The following is a 22494-nucleotide window of genomic DNA, read 5'->3' on the forward strand; positions in this document are numbered from 1 at the left end:
CACATACAGAAACAAAGACAGACACAAAAAAATAAACAGATAAATCTTCTTCAATAAGCAATCACCATCTATCCTATAAATCAAGCCGTCCTAGCCCTAGTATGTCCATTCCATTCCGTCCCAGTCCAGATGTATAATGCAGGTGCATGTACCCCTTCCCCCAAATGCAACTAACCAACCAATCAATCAATCAATCAACCAACCGATACACCCAATGCTTTGAGTTGTGTTTGCGGTTGCCCTTCCGAAGGCAAGAGAATAGTAACCCGTGTACGCAAAACATAGGTAAAGCACGCCAAACGCGAGAAACAAATGCAGACAATAGCCTCAAAACACGATCAGAAAAGAAGGAAAGAAACAAACGATATCAAGACAGGGGGAAAAAGTGTAAGATCGGGACGTATACAGATCACAGACGAAAAGATGAGCAAACATGATACAAAGAAGGGGGTTAAAAACTTTAGGAAGATCGGACGAGGATGGATTAAAAAAATAATTGTCAGAGGGAAAAGAAAAAAAAATAATAATTGACTCCTTCTATAACCCACTCACTGCGGTAGGGGGTATCTCGTTAAATAAATAAAAAGAAAAATATATATAAGAAACGAACAAAAAACAGCATATACCAGAAGTATAGTGGGGAAAGAGATGATGTCGAGATGGAAGGCGGACTCAGCTCATCCTTTGGAGGGCATTGAGCGAGGGCTGTCGAAGCCAACACGGTGCGCGGGTATTTCTCGTAGCAAAGGCGTTTACTTTCGAGACGGCATCAGTTTCCGGCCCAGGCTGCGAAACGTGCTCTTGGAACTAAAGCGTGTGTTAGCACTTATCCTATAAACAGGGCCAAGAGGAAGAAACTTACCTCTCATCAGGTGGTCCATCCCAGTATTTCGTCGTGTGAGTACGCGGCATAGCCGGCCCCGAAGTTACCGGTCGACTAGTGGGGTTGATAAACCGACGAGACTGTTCCCATCGAGCGTCTGCGTCGACCTCACTCGCGGAACGAGTATCCGACGCCAGTCCGGATTCAGGAGTGCTGAGCATACTGGAGCCCATGGAGTTCGAGCGCCCGAGAGGGAAGGTTCCGGACTGGACGTCTGAGCGTTGTGACCGCTGCGAGCGAGACTCGAAGGATTCGCTGTTGGAGTCGGCGCTCACCATGCTTTTGTCGGAGATGGTTGCGGCGGAGCTGTCCGGGTTGTGAAGGAGCTGGAACGTGTTCGCCATCTCGCGGTGCTTCTTTTGCTGCTGCTTGTTGGGACGGTGGTGCGAGAACTTGTTGCCGAGGATTGCGGGCGCGTGCGAAATGAGAGCTTTGATCACGTCTTTCTTCAGGCGCAGGGCGAGATCCAGGTTGGACCATGTTTTGTTCCGGTACTCCAGGACGGGCAGCCGGAAGACGAAGTCGTGCAGGTCTTCGAGGTTGTGGTCGCCTTTGCCTTTGTAGCTTAGGCAGAGCACGACGTCGTGGACTTTGACGTGCGCAAGAGTCATGTAGTTGGAAGCGCGGGACATCATCTGGGATAGATCGTCCGTTGCCTCCTTGCTCTTACTTGCCTTGTTGGTCCTCGCGAGCGCAAACTTTCTACCCTTCTCTTCCGCCTCTTTAGGCGTGGATCCATTGACGGCGGGTTTCTCCGTAGCCTGCTGCCTCGACAAGAGCCGCAAACTATCACCCGACTTCTTCTTTGACAACGCGCCGCTTGTAGCCGGGCGCCGGAGTCCGTCAGACTGCTTGTTGTCCTTGTTAAGCGGTGTCAGCGCGAGACCCCTCGACTGAGTCAGTCGGCCCTGGGTCCGAGGTCGCGTCTCTTCCGACAATGAAAGCGTAGGGTGCAATCTGAGTTCGATAGCACCGGGCCCCTTTGTCAGGAGATCGTCTGTCGAGACGTCGCTGTTTTCCGGCGCACTAGGAGCTTCGCCCGGACTGCCATCTTCCTCCTCGTCGGAATCCTCCAGGGGCTTCACGTTCTTGATCATGAATGGCGAGAAGCCTCCGTTCTCGAACGCAGCGGTCCCCACATTAGGGAAGATATACTCGAACACTTTCTGGCCGAGCTCGCGCTCCAGCTGGACCTTCAGAGGGAAGAGAGACACCTCGAAATCATCCAGCACAGGAATCCCAGCGACAGCTTCCTGCATGTGCCATTTCACCTTGATCATGTGGTCGGTTTGGTCATCTAGATTCTTTGCCTGATCCAGATATGGCACAATAATCTGAGGATAAATGGCATCGGGGAGCAGATTCAACCCGTAGAGACGTTCGACCGCCACTAGATTGTGATTCGAACCATCGCTATTGTCCGTACGGTCATACTCGGCATTCCTTAGTTGGAATTCGACCAGCGGCTCCGTCTCGTCCTTCATCAGATGCCAGGCAATCTCACTAGCGGAGATATTCCAGCGCAGAACACCATTCGCTCCGCCCATCGTCGGCTCGATCTTTCGCTGAGACGTCGTGATAGCCTTCATCAAAAAGAACAGCTCATCCTCGCACTGGGAAAGATCCTTCTCAAGCATCAAACGATCTTCCCAGCCCTGTCGATCCAGGTATTTGGCGTGGATCTGGAAATGCTCCTTGATCTCCTCGAGCTGCCGAATGCGAGCCTGCAACTTGAACACCATCTCGGGCGCGCCTCTCAGATCGCTGAAATCGGAGGTGAGCATAATCCTTTCGAGACGCTCATTGCGGACCTTCTCCAGCGGCTCGCGGTAAAGCAGCAGGTCAAGCACAATGATGTACATTGAGTAATACTCAGCAGAGTCGCAGATGGCGCGGAAGCGAGGGAAGTCGACGCTGATCTGGTCCATCCGCGACTCCTGTCCGTCGAGAAGGTGGGGATGGTCGTTCTGCCCCTTGGCTACCTCTTCATTATACTTCAGGCGCAGGTTATTGTACTTGTCGTAGCGCAAACTGGCCGACGTCTTCTGGATAATCCGGGAGAAGCCGAATGGATTCAATTCGAAATCAAACATTGCCTCCAGCGTCAGCCAGGGCGGCCACGCAGAGCCGGGAGAGTTGCCGTATTTGTTGCCAGCATAGAACTGCAGGTGATTCATCAAGTTCTTCTGCGTCGCGACGAAGAACTGGGCCCCGTCCATGTCGAGCGAGAATCGGCGCTGCACCAGGCCGCTGACATCGTCAGACACACGCTCCTTATCCATGATCGACACGACCTGGAGCTGCATGCCCTTGGCAGCAACAAGCAGGACGGATTTCTGGTTCTTTTCGCTCTGGAGCTGGATCTGAGGCGCGATGAGGCGCAGATGGTAGCTGTTTTGCGGCGTGAATTCCGGCATGATGTTCTCGCTGGAGCCGTCGGAGCTCAAATTGTCCTGTTTCTTCTTCTCCTCTGCGTCGAGTTCCTCCGCGTTCACGAAACGTTTAGCGTCGTTCAGCAGCTGCTCGATGCGCTCTTCGACGCTGTCATCGTCGTCGTCGTCGACCAGACCGCGGCAATCGGAAGGCCGTCTTGACGCGGAGCGGAATAGCTTCGACTGTCTCCGCTGGTTCTTGCTCTGTTCGTCGACGATGTCCAAGATGAACTTGACCGCTCGTCGAGACATGTAGTAGACGAACCCGCGCCTCTGGCCCACCTGGTGACTATACCGCAAGATGATATTCCGGAGCGAGTTGTTCCACTTGAACTGTGTATTGTGCAGCATGAAACGGTTGTTGAAGTCGCTCGCGAACTCGTCGTTGGGAGAGGAGTAGAACCCGTCCATATCAGCGTCTCTGCCCTCAACTGGCGAATCAAAGCCCGCCCTGGAAGCGCTGTCGGCCGCAACGGATTCGGGGTTTTTGTCGACGGGTGTCTTCTCCTCCCGGGCCAGCTGTCTCTCCAAACGCTGGAGGCCAGCAACGAGGAAACCTCGCCGTCGCGTGAGAGATTCGGAATGCTTCATGTAGTCGGCGTGCTTCTGTTTCAGCGCGGGGTCGGGGCCGACCTCTCTCGCCATCCGGAGTTCCTGCTCCCCAACCGTACGCTCACAGTCCCGCATTTGGGCCTCGACAGTAGCAAGGCGGTCCCTGATGAGTTCCATCTGCACCCGCCGCGGCTCGTTATTCTCCGACATGACACAGTCGTGAGTGGGCTCGTGTCCAAACGTGCTGTAACCTGTTTGGTCCGGCATTATCCCACCGTGGTCCGTTTCACGGAAATAAGTGAAGCACGGGGTGAAAGCCAGCGGCAGAATCTGCGTTCGAGGGTTCGACTCTTGGGGAAGTATCCAATCCAACTCGACGAAATCATCCATGTCGACCCAGTCCAGGTTTTGATCGGGGATTGTAAACTTGGACAGATCGACGGATGCAACGGGTTGCTGGAATGACGATATGATGTCGTCCTTGTTCTGTTCTATATCATCGAAATTGGTGCCTTCAATGCTAGCCGAGACGGCCCTAAAGTCTGCTGCCTGCAGATCCAGTTGAGCCTGGTTGATGCGCATGGCGCTCGCTTGTGTCTGCTTCAGACGTCCTTTGGCCAGTGTCTTGATCTGTTCGCGTCTTTGATGAAGGTCAAGCTTCAGGCTGTCCAGGCGGACCTTCAATCCTGTCGCCGTGACGACGTCTTCAGCATAATCCTCCCGGTCCTTGTGTTTGTAAATGTGCGCCACAAAGAGCGGAGCAAGAAGCACCTTGTACTTCACCGTTGCGAGATGTCGATTGAACTTTTTGCTCGTCTTCGTAACACCCGGCCAGAGCGGTCCCTGACGGACGGGGAGCGACATGACACCGGAGAACAGCGACCACCAGTTGAAGAAGTGAGTGAAGAAGCGAGGGGACAGATGGATGGCGTTGTAGCTGGAAGACGGCTGCACATGGTTCACGCACCAATTCCTGCTCTCGGGGGCGATAACAGCAACTGACAAGTGGATATGGTTACTTCGGAAGCCACGGTAGGCGTCGTAGACCTCTCTCTCGGCAGGGTCCACGTAGAGAGGATTCCGAAGAACAACGTCGTAATGGGGTTTGAAAAGGAATGATCGCTCGGATTCGCTGAGATTGCGCTCGAAGACCAATCCAGCGCCCACCCTCACATCGCCAGACAGTTTCATAACAACCTTCTTGAAGAGGGCTGCGTTCTTCATGTCGCTCGACGATGACGCGGTCTCCGTGTCGTGGGTTGTGGCTTCCGCCATGTATCGGGCCTCGTGGCTGTAGTCGGGTATAGCCATCACGAACTCACCGCTGGTGACAGCCATGAGTTCTTTCGGATCGTCACTAGTATGGATGTCCCATTTGACATCCTTACGCCAGCAAATGACAAATCCAGCGCCGAACCCGGTTACCACGTACGGGTCGCGAGAGCCCTTCAAACGTAGATGAACATCGCCGTCCTCTTTCCATACCACTCTGAGTCGAGAGTGGAAGCTGAGCCTGATCTTATCCCAGAAGCCAACCCGATCCGACGGGTCAATTTCCGTCTTCGTGAAGCCTTCGATGATCTTCATCATGTCCTGGATTACGGGCTGGTATGACATGCCCCAGGAGATACTAGTCGGGAGGCTGGTGTTGATCTCGATGGTAGGGTCGGAATAGGTCTTGACTGGGGAGACGGACCGCCAGACCTTGATGTCGAATGCCGGGCTTGCTGTGCCATCTGGGAGCTCTCCGGGTGGCACTAACTGCAGCTGGACCTGTCTCGCGGACTTGTAGTCGCGGAACTCCTCGCCGATCACGAAGTTGGTTCGCAGTGACCAGCTGGGTAGCCTAGGGGACTGCCCCGGACGCAAAGCCGGAATATGGACCAAGTCCAAGGGATAGTCTCGCAAAGTAACTCGAGCTTCGCCCATGTCGAGATTAAAGCTCATTGGGATAAGCAATCCATATTTCATGTCCATGGGCATGCCTTTCCCAATCTTGTGGAGGAAGACAGGATATTCTTCCACGGGGAAAAACGGTTTGTCTATGACGAGGTTGATATCACTGATCAACGCCCCCAGCAAAGCCGGTCGATTCGGGATGGAAAGCAACGTCTCCGTTTCCTCGACGTCCTCAGGAGGTTCGTCGACTCCAGCAAACAGGTGTCTCACTTCCTTGATCGCCGATCCCTGGAATTTCAAAGCAGAGTCGATCTTCTGTTTCCAGGCTCGGGCATTATGCTCCTGGAGTCGATACCAAGCAGCCTCGTCGGAGACCTTAGAGTCGCAAGAAATGCAGGCAGCCCCTTCGGTGTCGTAACGGAGCTTCCGGCCTCTCCCGCGTTTCTTGTTGCTAGTATCGTTCCGCGGCGTTGGCCCAGCGCTTTTGCTTCTTCTTGTTTCTTGGCTGACTCGTTCACTGCGAAGGGTACGGTGGCTAGATCTCGCCCGTAACCTGGACGACGCGCGGCGCTGGCCTGAGTCCCTGACTTTTTGCAACTTGAGCTCGAAAGCTTCTTCTCGAGCCTGACGTTGGCGCTGTTCGAGAAGACCAGTCCGGTATATGCAGCCTAACTTCCATTCAAAGGCATCATCCTCCAGCTCAAAAAGCAAGGCTTTGCTCCGTACTGATATCCTGGGGACTTTCTTGGGTTCCTCCGGTTCTCGTACGGATATGAAATCTGGTGAGCGATTTTGGAAGCGATGGTGAAGTTGCTTAAGGGCTTTGGAGGTGTTGATCAAATTGTCGAAGATACGGTGCATGACCATGTGGTGAGGGACGCCCACCCGGATGAAATCGGCCCATACGTCAATAGACTTCTCTTCGATGAGACTGGCACCGTGCTTCAACTTCAGCCGCCGCAGGTCAACCTTCACATTGGTCATTCCCACGATCCTCGCCCACACGCCTTTGAGCTTCGGTGCCTCGGCGTGGATCCGAACCAAACCGGCTCTCAGGAAGGGGGCGGAAAGGCGGTGGGAGCCTGCGGTAAACCCGTATACTTGAAACAGCATTGGCGGATCTGCAGGTAAAGAAGTCTTGAGCTGAATGACGGTGGCCCTCACATCGACGGTGAGAAGCTCACGTCGCTGAGACGGAGGGGGCGGGCGGTACGAGAAGTCCTTTGAACCTCCCCGTGAGGGTGGTGGCTGGTCTGGCATCGCGGGTGTGGCGTAGTGTAGGAAGGCCGTCTGAAGTACAGATAGCGCAACTCCGAGACAGTAATACCGATAAAGCGAATACTGTAGGTAAATACCTTTGAAGACCGAGTTGATGTTGAAAATCGGTCCGACACGGTCACTTGACGTACTAAGCGCGACTTCGAATCTGGGAAGCGAGAAAAAGGGCTCTGGTTCCAGGTAGTCGTCTGACTCGATAACAAAGCCTTCGAACACACGGGCATGGAAAGCCAGCCGCCGTCCATCAGCAGCACCGCGCGGGGTCTGCTTTGGAGGTGACGTTGGGGGAAACCTGAACGGAGACTCATCTCCACCGATGGTCGAATGACTTGGCGTTCGCCTGCGTGATATGCTGATGGTCGTCGGTTCGGGTTTCTGCGCCCTGTAGTCTGCGGTCCATGATTGAAGCTGCAACGAAACACCACGCGAGACTTTCGACACGCTCGGGTCAATCCCGGCAATCTCCAGACTACAACCCGTGGCTTCGAACTGGAATCGAAGCAACCAGGAGGGCACCCGTCTGAGGAAACTCGGTTTTCTTTCCTCAATGGGCGGATGTACTCCCGTCTTTGGGCCCAGTTGCGATTTGAACTGTTCCACGACCTGCTGGATTCCATGGTTGACCTCCCCGTTGACCATGTGAGCGGAGCAGGTGTTCAAAGATCCCGAAGCAATCACACACACTTCAGGCGATGCGCTAAGTAGGATCTTGATTTCAAGGTTCTCCGTGGTAAGAAGATTGTGTTTGATGCCCGAGGGCGTTTGGTAGTAGAGTTTGTGAGACGCCACCCGATAAATAGATGATAATGAATAATGAACCCCCCCTTCTGAGGAGTGGGAGGATTCTATGTCGAGGGAAATAGATGATATAGATGAGATGAGTAGATTGTAGTCGTCGGATGTGCTGGGGGATTCGGAGGAGATCGGGAGGACGAAGCGAATGACGGGCTCATGCACCGAGAGTTTGATGTTAGTTTTGGGAAGCAGTCGGGAGATTAATCGGTGGTTATTTCTCGGCTTCTTCTTCCCTCGAGGCGACTGCGTTCGGTCTTGGACCAGCCCCAGAAGTCGGGAAACATGCCTCGGCTCCAGGTCGAGCGAAGGAGACGTGACCACCAAGTTGGCGAAAAGGATGTTCGTGTTCTTGTCTTCCGGGTTGACTTCGTCGAAATGGCTGATGGTTTTGGAGGGGAGCGTAGTCTTGATGGTTGTGGTGGCCATAGGGATATATAGGATGTTATCGGTCTCTCCGGAACTATCATCAAGGCTGACCGAAAGGGAGATGGCGGCCAGGAGAGCTTGATGGGCGACATCGTTCCGCTGGAAGTACATCCGGTGAGCAGGGCTGTGCTGATCCATGCGATGGAGGTCGAGACCTAGCTCATGGGACACGACGTTCAGGTAGACCGAGCTCTGCTTGGGAGAGGCGGGTTGGATCGCGCGGGATAAGCGGAAGAAACTCAAGGCAACCTGGATCTCTTGCACTCCGCGGAGCAGGGAACTGGCGAATTCCTTGGAATCGGCGACTGTTTGCACGATCTCCGCGTCACGGCTTCCCGGCCTTTCCAATTCCTCCACGAAGTCGTCAAAATATGTTTCGCGATCTAGGTCGTTCGGTGTCGCATTCGTGCCGCCCGTCCGAAACTTTTTAATCCGCTGCATCACAGTCATCAGGTCGTCGTAGGGAATATGCATTCTCCCGATCTTGAACGCGATCGAGACATCGCGCAACCCCTCGAAGTCTCTGTGGAGAATCCCGTGGACGTTCACCCCAATATTGTCCAACAATTCGGTCGGCTCGCCCCCATCGACCGAAAGAAGAACGTTCTGCACATTGAGGATCCATTCCGCCGGCGGCTGCTCCCCAGACGCGTTCTTGTTCCGACGAAACACTTTCCCCCGATCGACCATCTTCCGCCTCGTGTCGACCGCCAAGGAGAGAGACCCGACCTGAATTTGGCCGGCCTCGACGAAATTGAGGGTTGTATTAACCGCGACCACATCCACCAATTTCAACCAGTGAATTTTCCGATGCAGTTTCTTCACGGACTCCTTCAGCTTATTCAACGTCTTCCACGTCTTACTCGGCGCCGGCGACGACGAGCCAACCCCCTCATCCGGGCAACGCTTCCCGACACCGGGGCTCAGGGGTTCCTGCGGCGTCTCCGTCTTGCCCGCGGTGTCCTTCTCCGTCTCCTTCTCCTTCTCCTTCTCTTCCTCTTTCTCTTCCTCTTTCTCTTCCTCTTTCTCTTTCTCTTTCTCCTTCTCCTTCTCCTTCTCCTTCCCCTTCTCCAGCGCGGACCGATCCAAAGTCACCTTCAGGTCGGTAAACCGAAGACTCAGCCATGTCGGTTGGGCGAACGAGGGGGGATGTAGCGAGAGGCCGAGACCACGTAGCTCGATGTGCACACCTTCCTTGGGGGAGTAAGCGATGCGTCGGAGGGAGAAATAGCCAATGCGCTGGATGGAGACTCCGGTCGCGATGCGAACGATAGCGAAGATGAGGAACGAGGAGAGGTAGAGCAGGAGGAATCCGACGAGGACGGTGGTCGGGTTGAAGAGCGTCATCGTTGCTTCGCGCTCAGGAGGGCCGAACCGTTGTCAAACCGAAGCGGGATGACAGGGAGGCAAGCATCGATATCGATTTTGTCGAACTATCGAGGTAGCTCTTGACGGCGATCGCGAGGGGGCGACTTTGACGGTCCCTAAATTTTTCGATAATCCCTATCAACCCCCGAAGGCGATCAGTTCCGCGGGATCGCTTCGCGGAACGGGGAGGGGGGCAAGGACAGTTCACCGTTAAGAGCAGAAATGCGCGACACGGGGAAAAGCGTGGAAATGAACCGGTGCCGAGTGCGTTTCAGTCATGCTTCTGGAATCGAATACAAAAAAATATCATGAAAGGTGTAGATGAGAGAGAGGAGGGAGAGAAGGGGTGGGTTAGGATAGGGTAAGTATGGGTAGGTTGATCGAGTGTAATAATGAGTGTATGATAGACGATCCGACCGAATGAACCATAGATCGAATCCCGCTGGGTAAAGTTCCGTAACTTCGATACCTTCTGGATCGGTGGCAGAATCCTACTAGTCTCGACTAGTGACAGGGACGGTACGTACTAGCCGCCCTCGAAACGGAAGGCTCGGCATGGAAAGGAGCCAAATGGATGTAACTCCTTATCATGGTACATACTCCACCGCAGCATTTTACCCCCTTGGGACTGACCGCCTACCCTATATGGCGTATGATGTGTATCCGTATTACCCAGGTACTGACCATCTATCCATCTCTCTACCTGTCATCTTCCGTCAACCGTCATCATCATCTTCTGCGACAAATCATATAGGATTGATTATTCCGTAGGTGAGATCTATACGGAGTACCTGTACGGCTGAATCAATGCTCGTATATCACCGGATTCCTGCAGATGATTCAGTCCGGACGGTCCCCAGCAGATGAGATTTTTCCAGACTCTTCGACTGACTCGAGATTGCTGACCCCCAATCAACCACACACCATCGCTGCCTCAAGGACAAGCGCAGATCCAAGTTACGTCGACTCGCATATTGATTTGCCTGACAGGGCTAATCCTTCCACGAACTATCCCGTACTAAAACAAAAATAAAGTAAAATCGAATAAAAATAGAGTAATCTAATCAAACGAGTCAAGAAACGATGTGCTCCGTACAGATTTTTCCCAGGTCCTTGGAAAAATCTAGGGTCATGTCGTCTTGGGGCACTCTCAGTGGATAGCTTAGTTCTTTATCCATCCCTGAACATCGTACGGCTCCACTGCTCGACACCTCATAATTGGATCTATCCCAATGTTTCAGGGGCACCTTTATCCCTGATACGAAGTCGACGAAGTCCCAGTGGATGGATGCACTCCGCCCTGAGACGATGTCGCAACGATCATATCAACCATGATGAGTTGCCGCGTTCGTTATGCTCTGGCCATGTGTTGCAATAGCCCTCGTTTTAACCACACGTATTGTGTAACAGGGTCATCTTCCAACAGAATCTTCCAACAGTATCTCTTCTTGTTGGATTGATGATGATGGCCAGACAAAGGGATTAATACACCGCTTAATTTGCCTCTTGAATACCAGTCAACAGGGGAGGACTGGACTAACCTAACGGAAACGAAGCATCGTCAACTCCCCACAATCCCGACCACTATCAAATGTGATAGAAATCTGGGATCACTGACCAGGACCTACCTATCATCTCGAACCTACCAGGCCAAGAGACGCAGCGAAAAGAATCATACTAAGACTGCAGGTCATACTAAAACTGCAGGAAACACAGGATCGATCAGACCTTATGCGCGAGGAAACAATATCCTTCTTCGATAGGGTACGGTCTATTTTATTGCATGATCGACTGGCATGTCGCCCACATAACCCTACCGGTCCCATTCGCGACGGGAGAATTTCCGGGGAATTACTCCGTCTAACGGGCCGAAGGATCACTCTCAGACCCATCATCCGTCACGTCACTGTCCTTGGTAAAGTAACGGGACAGAGAGGGTGTTGGTACATTCGCTCCTAGCTAAGCAACAGGATCTACATTATCCCTGAACGAAAAGGCTTGGTCTTGTTTCCGACGATCATGAGAAGCGGTGTCAGTGATTCAACCCGTGTAACATGGATGGCCTCGATCATGGTACCATAATAATGAGTACTATTGACAGATAAGCATAGTTATATGATATTGTCTCTATTGTTTCCTCATGACATCAGCTTTCTTTTTCAGCTAGGTGTCTCATCATTGGAATCTCGTTCGACATCTGATCATCTTCCAAATCACTCTCGCTCTCAGCATCTTTTGGCCAATCTTTGAACCATCGCACCCTAGTGTCGTTAGCGTGGAGTTGATAGTAGTAGCCATTTTACACTCTGTCGGCATATCTGAGGTGCCCTGGCGCCTAAGCATACTTTTGAAAAGGCGGCATGAAATCTCATCAATGAATTAAAGACACGCCTATTCTGCTGAAGGGATTCTGTTGCTGTCGATAAGTCTGCAAATTACTCTATCAATCCGCGTCGCTGTTCGTCCAGTAGCTCATCAGCTGGCTTATAGTGGCGGAAATAACTCAGGAAGGTCCTGAGAATTAAGACGGCTCTGCTGGTGGTTAGAGGGCTGGCTTTGGAGGGACGGTACAAGAAAAGACACCAGTGAACAACAGTGAGAGAAGATGAACTGGGTGCATGAGGAGTGAGGGAGGGAAACATCTAAGCTGTGAGACTGTCATTTTTGTCTCAGAGAGAGGTGAGGGAATCGGCTACAAAAGATATCATGACACTTTGGGGGTCCGTGAGTAACCCTGTATCCAGTGTGACAGAGGATGTAGATAGGATAGAGGTAGATAGTGAGCTTTCTTTCATAGGGCAAATGAACAGATGAAGTAACCTCAGGTCTCAAAGCAGCAGCTTCTATTATGACTGGCAATCGACATCTTTGTGTCTTTATACAATTTTGTTGGTGAAGATGAAGTTCACCACCACTGTAACAGCAGACTGGCACTAGTTATATTGTCTATGACAATGTATTAAGTTGCATTCACTCCAAAAAATGGGTATAGTCAAACTGATTGTGATGTGAAGTGTTACTAGAAGGACTGCCCTGATACCTGGTGACCTTTCACTGTCACAGTTACTATATATATGTAGACCCGAGCTATCCGATATAGGTAGTTTTAATTATATTCATTTTCTTTGGTTCACCAGAGGTGTACTAATAATGATGATAATGATCATAATAATAACAACATATTTATACATATATCTATATCATATACAAAAAGAAAAGACAGTAATATTCCATGATAAAACCCCGGACCAAAGGACGATCTGGTTACATTCAATCAAGGCACCATTCGGGTGCCTGGGATGAATAATCGGCTATGAGAGGTACTAAGTTGCCCAAGAGTTTGCCGAGTCTACAGGTATTCTTTATGAAGAATCCCATGGAGTTAATATTAATTCTCCACAAGATAAATAAATTATAGAAGAGTAAGTTTAAAGAAGCAGTGGTAAGAGAAGGTCATAAGGAAGAACAGAAAAAGAAGAGTGGAAGTAAAACCAAAGAAATCCAATAAAAAAAGCCCTCTCGGTTTCTGGGTCGAGGCGCAGAGAGAGAGAAAAAGCGCACCAACAACTTTTTGAGAGGCTGACTTTTCTAGCGTCATCACTAAAAATTATCCCCCCCTCCTACTCTTCACTGCGGAGACTTACCTGCAACCCACCATCGCTCTTCCGTCTTGTTTATCCAAACTCGACGATTCTCCTCATATCTTCCTAGTTGGAAGTCTTTTTTTCTCTTCTCTTTCATCCTTCCTCTTTCTGCGTTCAGACGCGCACTGTTGCCCTTGGCGCGTTACCTGACTTCCCTCCCCCCCCCCCCCCGTACAACCGCAATCATGGGTTTGTTCCTACCACCCCTCCCCCCCCTCCACTTTGATGAGCCGTTTGATCGACAGTGTATACTGATGATGATGTGTGTGAACAGCGCCTGGAAAGCAGAAGGCCCAGAAGATGTCGATCAGCACCTTCCTGGCTGATGACAGTAGGTTTTTTTCATGACCTTTTTGCGGAGAACAATCAGACTAATGGAATCAGGTCTTGGATCGTGGGCTGATGAGATGGATGAGATGCCGATGCCTGGTAAGTCTCACCTAGGTTGTGGATGATTTGATCTTTTTTTCTTTTTCTTTTTTTTTCGTTGCTAATTTGAATCTTCCCACAGCCGGTATGTTCTGGCCAACCTTCTGGTCTTTCCCCCATCAATCGCATCCCTCTTCCCCTCCCCGACGTGGAGATCACGAATCTTACATTAGATAGTCCCTTCTTCCGGCGGCTTTGATCGTCGTCCTGCGCCCTCTTCTTCTGGCTTTGGATCGTCCTTCAATGGTATGGACCCTTGCCCTGACCCTGGTTTGGCTGTTTCTCTTCTAACCGTGGTGGCGACAACAAGATCGTGGCTACGCTGTGAGGGAGCCTCTTCCTCTTCCGACCCAGCCTCCCTACACCGTCCATGTGGGTAACCTGTCCTTCGATGCGACTGCGGGCGACATCGGCGATCTCTTTGCGGATTGCTCCGTGACCAACGTCCGCGTCGTGGAAGACAAGTTGACCAAGGCCCCCAAGGGTTTTGGCTACGTCGAGTTTGAGACCGTTGAGGGTCTGAAGAAGGCTCTGGATCTCTCGGGCGCGACCCTGCAAGGCCGTGCCATTCGTGTTAGCATCGCCGAACCTCGTAAGTAGCTTCTTGCCCTTCTCTCCCCGCCGCTCGGGGTTTGCATGTTGACGGTTTGCCTGCAGCCAAGGAGCGTGATGTCAAGGAGTTCGACTGGACTCGCCGAGGACCTCTTCCTGTTTCCGATGCGCCCGCGCGCCGTGTCCCCGATCGCTCGTCGTTTGGCCGTAATCTCGATAACCTCTCGGATGCCGGCAGTGACCGTGGCGGACGCCGTGGCGGTTTTGAGTCCGACGGCAAAGTCCGTGACTTTGGCAACTGGGAGCGAAAGGGCCCTCTGTCGCCGTCCGCCGGTGGCCCGACTGGCCCTCCCTTGAGGGAAGGCGGCCGCCCTCTCAGCAACGAAGGAGGCCCCGGCTTCCGACGAAACTCCCCCGCCTGGGGTGAGGGACGCTCCCACGAGGGACGCTCTCACGAGGGACGCTCCCAGGACGGCTCGAGACCCCCCCGACGCGAATTCCAGGAGCGCACACCGACGGCCGCCGAGATGGACAACTCGTGGAGATCCCGCATGCGACCCGATCAGCCCCCGGCCCCCAAGGAGCCCAGCAACCCGCCGTCGCCGGCTCCCGCTGCGGCTACGCCCGCGGCCCCCGCGGCCCCCGCCTCGCGGCCCAGGTTGAACCTGCAGAAGCGCACCGTCGCCGAACCCGTGTCCAGCCCGTCCGCCACCGGCGACTCCAAGGCCAGCCCCTTCGGTGGCGCCCGACCCATCGACACGGCCACGAAGGAGAGGGAGGTGGAGGAGCGCCGCCAGGTGGCCCTGCGCCAGAAGAAGGAAGCGGAGGAGAAGGCCAAGGCTGAGAAAGCCGAGAAGCAAAAGGCCGCCAAGGAGCAGGCCAAGACGGAGAAGCCGGACGCCTCGACGGACTCCAAAGCCAGCGCCGAGGCGCCCCAGGGCGGCAAGAACTTCGAGATCCTCCGGCGGGCCGGCGAAGAAGAGGGTGGTGATGCTGCGGATCAGGATCAGCCGGAGAAGGCGGCTGCGGCCTCCACCGAAGCTGCCAAGGAGGGTCAGGCCAACGGCAGCTGGAGGAACGCCCCGGCTGAGACGGCCGCCCCGGCCGCCGACGACGAGGGCTGGAGCACCGTGAGCTCCAAGCCGCGCAACAACCGCCGCGGACAGGCTGGTCGCTCGTTCGCATAGATCTATCGATACCCCCTGCGCCAGTCATCACTCGGCCGAAGCCAATCTGCGATCCCGGTGCGGATGGGCTATCTGTTTCCCTTATTGTCTGTTTCAATGTTTCAATCGCATGATGTTTGACCTGCCTCGACAGCTCCTCCACGCCGAGATGGCCAGAATGACTTTGTGCTTGTTTCCTCTTCCCTCGCCGTTTTCTTTTTGGTTACAGTGATGGCTGTGTCCTTCCCCTTCTCCTTAATTTCTGTTGCCTTCGTTTCTCTCCCCGACTTCTCCTTTGGTTTGCGATTTTTCCCAATCAGGCCCAATGCCTGGTTTACGTCTAGCCGCTGCTGAATTTGTCTGACATGTTGAAAAGTTTGTCCCATCTTTCTTTCGTCTCTGTTGCTCATGCCCTTCGGTTTCTTTCAACTTTATTTTTTCTTTTTCCTTGCTCCGTTTCCTTTTTCCTTTCCCAGCTAGTGATTCTCATGTATGTGATGGATTGTGATACACCCATGACCCATTACGGCCGCAGCAGAGGGAATGAATGACTTGATGACATCTTCAAGATGCGAAACCTATTCTGATTAATTCCCCTTTCAGGCGAAATCGGCCCTTTTGTTGTCCAGTGTGCTCAAACCCTTTCTCTCTTGTCTTATTCGGGGATCGGGAGATGGCGTGTGTGGAGTCCTGAATTTCCTTGTTCTATTAATGGAGCCCATGTCCCTTTCTATATGACGAGACAAAACAGCCATACGAATAAGATTATGACCCAGCTGCATGACTTGAGATAGTAGTTATCGTCAGAGAGAAAGAAATGACAGTCACTATAAAGGAATCTTATGGTATTCACCACTGGTAATAATGTGTGGGGGTTTGCTGTAAACATGGCTTTTTTATTTATCTATCATACGGTTAGTGATTTGGTAGGTACCTTAAGTATATCTCTGATCCCGATCTGCTTGTCAAAGTATTTCAAGCCACGATCGATGCATGAGTCAAGTAGGTGGTCCTTACTGGTTAGCTGTCATCCTACATGGCCTGCCTCTACTTTAGTGTCGAGACGCAGGAAAAACGCGAGGGTGATTGGATGTAGGCTCCTGCAGGTTGACTTAGTCGATGCATCTCTCTCAGTGCTAACAATTGTCTCTATGAAACGATCTGACTACGGCCTGTCATGGTGAATAGTGATCTCTAGTTCTGTGGTGAGTGCTATCGGTGTGTTACAGTTGTTGTTGTTTCTTTTACACATCAATGCGATGGTACGTCGTGACTTGCTCACTTAAATCTACCTACCTTTCTCTATACCCCACTTTTATTTCCCTTATCGTATCAATGTGGTCTATCTCATTTACTTCTTTTTACTTCTTTGGTCTTCAAGGCGGGAACCCATTACGACAGATATGGTCCGTCATCCGTTGATGCCTGTAACGTTCAACGGTGATACTCTAATATCAACAAGCCGGATACCAGGAGGGCGAGGGACACTATGAGTGGATCAATAAGAATCTCCTAACTCTTTCCGCTTGCAGCGTCTTGCCACTTCTATGGAGAGAGGGGTTGGCTTTGGCTATCGCAACGGCAACCTCCCTCACTAATAGTGGTAGGGTTGCATCCCAGTAACATGTGGGTCATAACGAGGCAAAGGATGTGGATTTTCCAGGGCCGGAATACTTCAATCTGCGAACCATGGTCTTCCAATTTCGTCATGGATCTGTTTCCATAGATTATCAGGTTGTTGGAAGTGGTTGGGGAGGCTATAAGCGTATATGTGCTGGGAACCACGGATATATCAGCCCCCGTCGTCCCAGCCTCGGAGATTAAAGTACTGCAAGGGAGAGACGATAGTCGAGTTGGCTGTCAGGGAAGGGCTTATGTACGCCCAGCCCATATTCAGCGGTACTTTGTGCTCGCCCATCAATCTAAGCCTGTCTCATCGCGCAAGGGACGCGGACGTAAAGGAGGGAGAGGGTCATATGGCGGGCTTTCCGGTTTCCCTGGGAACTGTGATCAAGGAAGTACCATGCATCAGAGACAATACAAGCCATATGGATGATTGAGTAAGATGTCGAGATCTTGTCTTCAATTGTCGTTTCTTTCCCAAGGATCTGTAGGCAGACTGCTGTAGTCAAAGTGATGGATCATTTCCCACTAATCTAGGACCCACGATCCACACGTGCGAGAGGATTAAACTCCTATCAGATGGGTTGAATTTGGGCATATCCAGGCTCATCTTTATATCTTATTTATTTCTATTTATCCAAGTATATACTCCGCCATTGTTCTTTCCAGGCGTACCTATATTACCACCGTTACCCCACACAATTGTACTGGGGTATGTACTGTCCCTGGTAAACAATACCGTCCCATACCAGCCCCATACACCGCTCCTCGACTTCGCTTTTCCTTGTCATCCACTCCATCATCCTTCTTCTCCCCCCCTCCCCTCTCTCTCTTCCTTACTTCCTGGAAGATTACAGTATGCAGGCATATGGATGATTTGCATGCTATAAATCTAGTGGAATTTTCTTTCAGCGATTTCTTCCCTCTCTCGAATCACACCCAGCCCAGCCTGCAACCGCCCTGTTTGTCTGCGACACGGATCCGTTGCCCGTGAGATCCTTTCATTTCCCCAGCCCCAATCGCCCATTCTCCGGCGCTTACCTGGGTCTATATATTCTCTGGATCGCTTATCTGTCTTCATTTTTCATCTGTTCGCCACTCGATTATATCGTCGTTCGTGCTGGGAAATAATGTCGACAACTACCACCACCACCGCTCTCACGTCTACAACGCTAGTCGGCACGCTACCCACCATGACCAAGGCTACCACCCCGTTGAACGGGGACACCGGCTGCCCGTCGTGCGGCCAGGAGGAGTATCTCGCGCCGGGCGCCTTGCAAGATGCCCGCCAGAAGGTGAAAGACCTGGAAGGGCAGGTGAATGGGTTGAACACCCAAGCCACGCAAATGGGTAAGGCAGAACAATACCCCCCCCGTTTCCGCCCCTCCTCCCCGGATCCTGTCTCGTTGTCGCTCTGACGTGGCACCGACCTTGCTAACACGAGTCGACGCACAGCCGAGAAATTGGCCGAATACGAGGAGGAAGTTCGCCGTCTACGCGCAAATGGTGCGCCAGCCGCCTACACACCGACAAACGGATCGTTCGCCTCGTCGGCGTCGTTGAACGACCTGGACAACCGATCGCTATCGCCCACCCAACCGCAGCCCCAGCAACAACAGGGTCGTCTATCGACGCTGACGTCCTTCCTCCCCTATCGCCGGTCCAGCGCGACTCCCGCGCCGCAGACTCAGGGACCTCTATCGCCGCGACAGCCCTCACCACCGAGCCCGGACGTCACAGCTGCACTGCAGAATCAACTCAACCGGGAACAGGACCTCCGTCGCGCCGCGGAGTCGCAGTTGACGCAGGCGCACACCGAACTCGAGGAGCTGACGGTGCAGCTGTTTAGCCAGGCCAACGAGATGGTCGCGCAGGAGCGCAAGGCGCGCGCGCGACTGGAAGAACGAGTCGCCGTGCTGGAGCGTCGGGATGTGGAGAAGCGTAATCGTCTCGACCGGTTGGAGAAGGCGATGGCTAGGGTAGAGCGCATCCGAACGATGGTTGGATAGGCTCTTCCTTCCCTCATTCTTCCTGCTTTTCCCGCTCTTGCTTTCATTTTTTGCTTTGTTTCTGTCTCTTATACCCTGGGTGTTATTGGAAATGGCCGACTGGGATCTGTCGGCTTTGGAACGGACATGAGACATGATTTGATGGGCTCTGCTCTGGCCATCAGTCATGACGCTGTTATGACCAGCATGAAAATGGCGTTGATTTTTTTCCCCCTAATCATTTCTTTTATCTTTTTCTTTACTTGGGTTGGGCGTTTGGTGTCAGTTCTCCTATATATTTGAACATCTTCGCGATATAGTGGGTCTGTTAACCCCATATGAAATTGCACAGTATATATTGCAGAGTATATATAGTACATATTACCTACATATCGAGTCTAAAAACCCCCCAGGTAACATATCTACTGTCTAAAACGGTCAACCATAAACCAGACATACAGTACACCCAGCCATCGCCAGGACCTTCCCTAGCCCAGGACAGCCCCGCCGAAACCGAGCCTGGAACTAATTGCGGTCTCCACTATGGCGGAATCATGGATTAGGTTATGCGTCATGGTTTTTCATTTATTCTTGACTCTGGGTGTTTATATACAAATATATTTAAGGATAGCCCCGTTACTTTATTTCAACGGAGGTTATTTGATATTCTATATATCAATCGCCAAACTACCACCATATCATCATATCATCACCATGACTATCGGCGTAGCCATCATCGGAAGCGGTACTTTCTACCTTGCCTCACTACCCTGTCTACTCCCATACCAAACCTCCAGCTGACAATCAATTCCACAGGAATCTTCGCCCGGGAAGAACACCTGGTACGGCAAACAAACCCTCTCTAAGCTTCTTGCGCGGAATCCACTACTAACAACCGCCAATCTACACTCAGCCCGGCGTACAAGCCACCGACAACCTCCATCTCAAAGCCGTATACTCCCGCTCTCTCAAATCGGCGCAGTCTCTGGCCCACTCGGGCAAAGAGACGGCTAACACCATCGACCTTTACGCGGAGGATGCGGGCTCTGGGAAAGAGTATGCGGATTTGCTGGCGAGGGCGGATATCGGGGCTGTTATTATTGCGTGTGTATCCTTTTCCTTCCTTCCTTCCTTTCTTTCTTTCTTTCTGTTTACTACGTGCTACGAGAGATATAAGAAACGAGGTAGAAAGGCTGACACAACCAGCCTCCCCATCCTGGTCCAGCCAGACTTCATCCGCCAGGCTCTGCAAGCCGGGAAACACGTCCTGTCTGAGAAGCCGATCGCGAAGGACGTGGCGACTGCAAGGGAATTAACCCGCTGGTATGACAGCCATATTGACAGCAGTCAGACCATCTGGGCCGTCGCGGAGAACTTCCGATATCAGGGGAAGTACGTGCGTGCCGCGGAGGAGGTGCGCAAGCGGGGCGGGGTGAAGACGTTCCGGGTGTGTGCGCGGAGCATGATCACCACGGATTCGAAGTACTACCGTATGTGCCCTCAAGTCCCTACTTTGTCTACGTTCTTCGTTGTCGAGTAGTGGGAAGATAAGAGCTGACGTGGATCCAGTCACCGAATGGCGCCAAATCCCAGACTACCAAGGCGGCTTCGTGCTGGACGGCGGGATCCACGTAGTCGCCGGTCTGCGACTCATCCTAAGCGGCGCTCGGGACGCAATGGCGACGCTCTCCGCGCAAGCCTGTCTGCAGCAGGCGCACCTGGCGCCCGTGGATACCGTAGACGCGGTAGTGAAGACGCGCGGGGGCGCGACGGGCGCGGTGTCGCTGTCGTATGGGTCACCATTCCGCGACTCATTGTTTGAATTCGCGTGTGTGGATGGCGGCGTGGTCACGCTGGATGGGGACCGCGTGACGGTCGATGGCGAGTCGTACGAGGTGCCGTTCCAGGGCCGGTGCGTGAAGGAGGAGATTGCGGAGTTTGGGGCCGCTGTGGTGGGCAAGCAGAGCGTGCCGGAGAGGCTGCGGCCGCGGGAGGCGATGGCGGATTTGGAGGTTGTTGAGCGGATGTTGGAGAGTAGTGGGCGGGATGGGGAGAGGGTGAGGTTGGAGCTGCAGTAGCTGTATGGAGTATAGAGAATGGATAGATGGGTAGATGCCTTGTATGGAAACCTTGAACAAGAACCAAGTCTGAGTAATCAATCACAAATCACATGATGTAGCTGACAAAGGCAGGAAGCAAACAGGGTCAGCCCTAAGCCCGCAGTGCACTAAACCTGATCGGGCGAAGCGGATATCGCTTAGCGAGCCGCTCACGGGGCTGCGGGCGGCGAGTCGAACGTCCACGGCGAAATTTCAAAGGCTGGCCTGACCTGACCTTCTTTGAACCGTCACGACAACTTTGAGCGCCCACCGACAAGGTATTTATTTCCCTTCCATACAATTGTATATTGGCTGGATCAGTATACTAATTGAATGAAATAGATGGCTCTCGCAAAGAAGCACGTCCCCATCGTTAAGAAGCGTATGTTGCTGCCTTGATTTCACCGTTGCTCTGTCTACCCTACCCAGCCAGCAGTCAGTCCTATTTCGGCCAGTTCAGTCAGAGCAGTCAGCGTCAGATTTTGCGTCGATGGTGATCATCTACTTGGCGAAAGAGGAGAAGAGTTTGATTCGGGTTCGAACTGTTGCGAAGATTTTTCAAATCGATTCTGAACGGACGACGAGCGAGAACGAGAACACGATCGAGTCAAATCCAATCCAACCGGACGGACAAGAAGAACAAGACGACCAGAACGAACGAGACAACCTGACAACCTGACCTGCTCACTGAACTGGTCGGACAGAACTGAACACCCCTACCACGTCGCAACCACTCCAAACCCAGAAAACTAACAGAAACAGGCACAAAGCGTTTCTGGCGCCACCAGTCCGACCGCTTCAAGTGCGTCCCGGAGTCATGGCGCAAGCCCAAGGGTATCGACAACCGCGTCCGTAGACGCTTCAAGTCGAACCTGCCCATGCCCTCCATCGGCTACGGCAGCAACAAGAAGACCCGCCACATGATGCCCTCGGGTCACAAGGCCTTCCTCGTCCAGAACCCCCGCGACGTCGAGCTGCTCCTCATGCACAACCGCACCTATGCTGCTGAGTATGTTCCTCCATCATAGAAAGCAGAAGAAGAACAAGAAGCTAATTTGTACAGGATCGGCCACGCCGTCTCCTCCCGCAAGCGTGTCGACATCATCGCCAAGGCCAAGGCCCTCGGCGTCAAGGTCACCAACCCTAAGGGCCGTGTCACCGTTGAGGCTTAAATTCCCGGATGGATGTTATGAAATAAAAAAAATCCGAATTTATGTTCCATTTTTAAAACTCTTCTTTCTCTGAAAGAAACCATAACATACAATATACCACCTACCTACCTACTACCTACCTACCCTACCCTGCAGTATGAGGTCGGCCTATGTCGTACTCCAGTAGGCCAATGGGAAAGGAAAGGCAG

At 52.6% G+C, this 22494-nt stretch overlaps 5 protein-coding genes across 5 annotated transcripts; 4 read left to right on the forward strand and 1 right to left on the reverse strand.

The window, feature by feature from the left end:
* The first annotated feature begins 22 nt into the window (after positions 1–22).
* On the forward strand, positions 23–594 carry BDW47DRAFT_89175 (uncharacterized protein). Its single transcript, XM_024820143.1, has one exon. It carries the CDS (start codon positions 147–149, stop codon positions 435–437), a length of 291 nt encoding a protein of 96 aa, XP_024674595.1. The 5' UTR covers positions 23–146; the 3' UTR covers positions 438–594.
* On the reverse strand, positions 595–9758 carry BDW47DRAFT_89178 (FMP27 family protein). Its single transcript, XM_024820144.1, has 2 exons — positions 863–9758; positions 595–807 (listed from the first exon to the last, which is right to left on the reverse strand). Exons 1-2 carry the CDS (start codon positions 9610–9612, stop codon positions 753–755), a joined length of 8805 nt encoding a protein of 2934 aa, XP_024674596.1. The 5' UTR covers positions 9613–9758; the 3' UTR covers positions 595–752.
* Positions 9759–13160: 3402 nt separating this feature from the next.
* On the forward strand, positions 13161–15496 carry BDW47DRAFT_89184 (translation initiation factor 4B). The gene is made up of 6 exons (XM_024820145.1): positions 13161–13466; positions 13552–13608; positions 13662–13706; positions 13884–13952; positions 14017–14298; positions 14364–15496. Exons 1-6 carry the CDS (start codon positions 13463–13465, stop codon positions 15443–15445), a joined length of 1539 nt encoding a protein of 512 aa, XP_024674597.1. The 5' UTR covers positions 13161–13462; the 3' UTR covers positions 15446–15496.
* A 2317-nt stretch (positions 15497–17813) lies between these two features.
* BDW47DRAFT_89207 (uncharacterized protein) lies at positions 17814–19251 on the forward strand. The gene is made up of 2 exons (XM_024820146.1): positions 17814–18397; positions 18503–19251. The coding sequence occupies exons 1-2, from the start codon at positions 18178–18180 to the stop codon at positions 19054–19056; spliced, it is 774 nt and encodes a 257-aa protein (XP_024674598.1). The 5' UTR covers positions 17814–18177; the 3' UTR covers positions 19057–19251.
* Positions 19252–19749: 498 nt separating this feature from the next.
* BDW47DRAFT_123600 (uncharacterized protein) lies at positions 19750–22306 on the forward strand (the record flags this gene model as incomplete). Its single annotated transcript, XM_024816085.1, has 8 exons — positions 19750–19780; positions 19852–19877; positions 19949–20139; positions 20242–20525; positions 20605–21092; positions 21477–21516; positions 21897–22143; positions 22198–22306. 8 exons carry the CDS (start codon positions 19750–19752, stop codon positions 22304–22306), a joined length of 1416 nt encoding a protein of 471 aa, XP_024674599.1.
* Positions 22307–22494: the final 188 nt, after the last annotated feature.

This window comes from Aspergillus candidus, assembly GCF_002847045.1.
Source record: "Aspergillus candidus strain CBS 102.13 unplaced genomic scaffold BDW47scaffold_8, whole genome shotgun sequence".
In the NCBI taxonomy this organism is placed as follows: domain Eukaryota; kingdom Fungi; phylum Ascomycota; class Eurotiomycetes; order Eurotiales; family Aspergillaceae; genus Aspergillus; species Aspergillus candidus.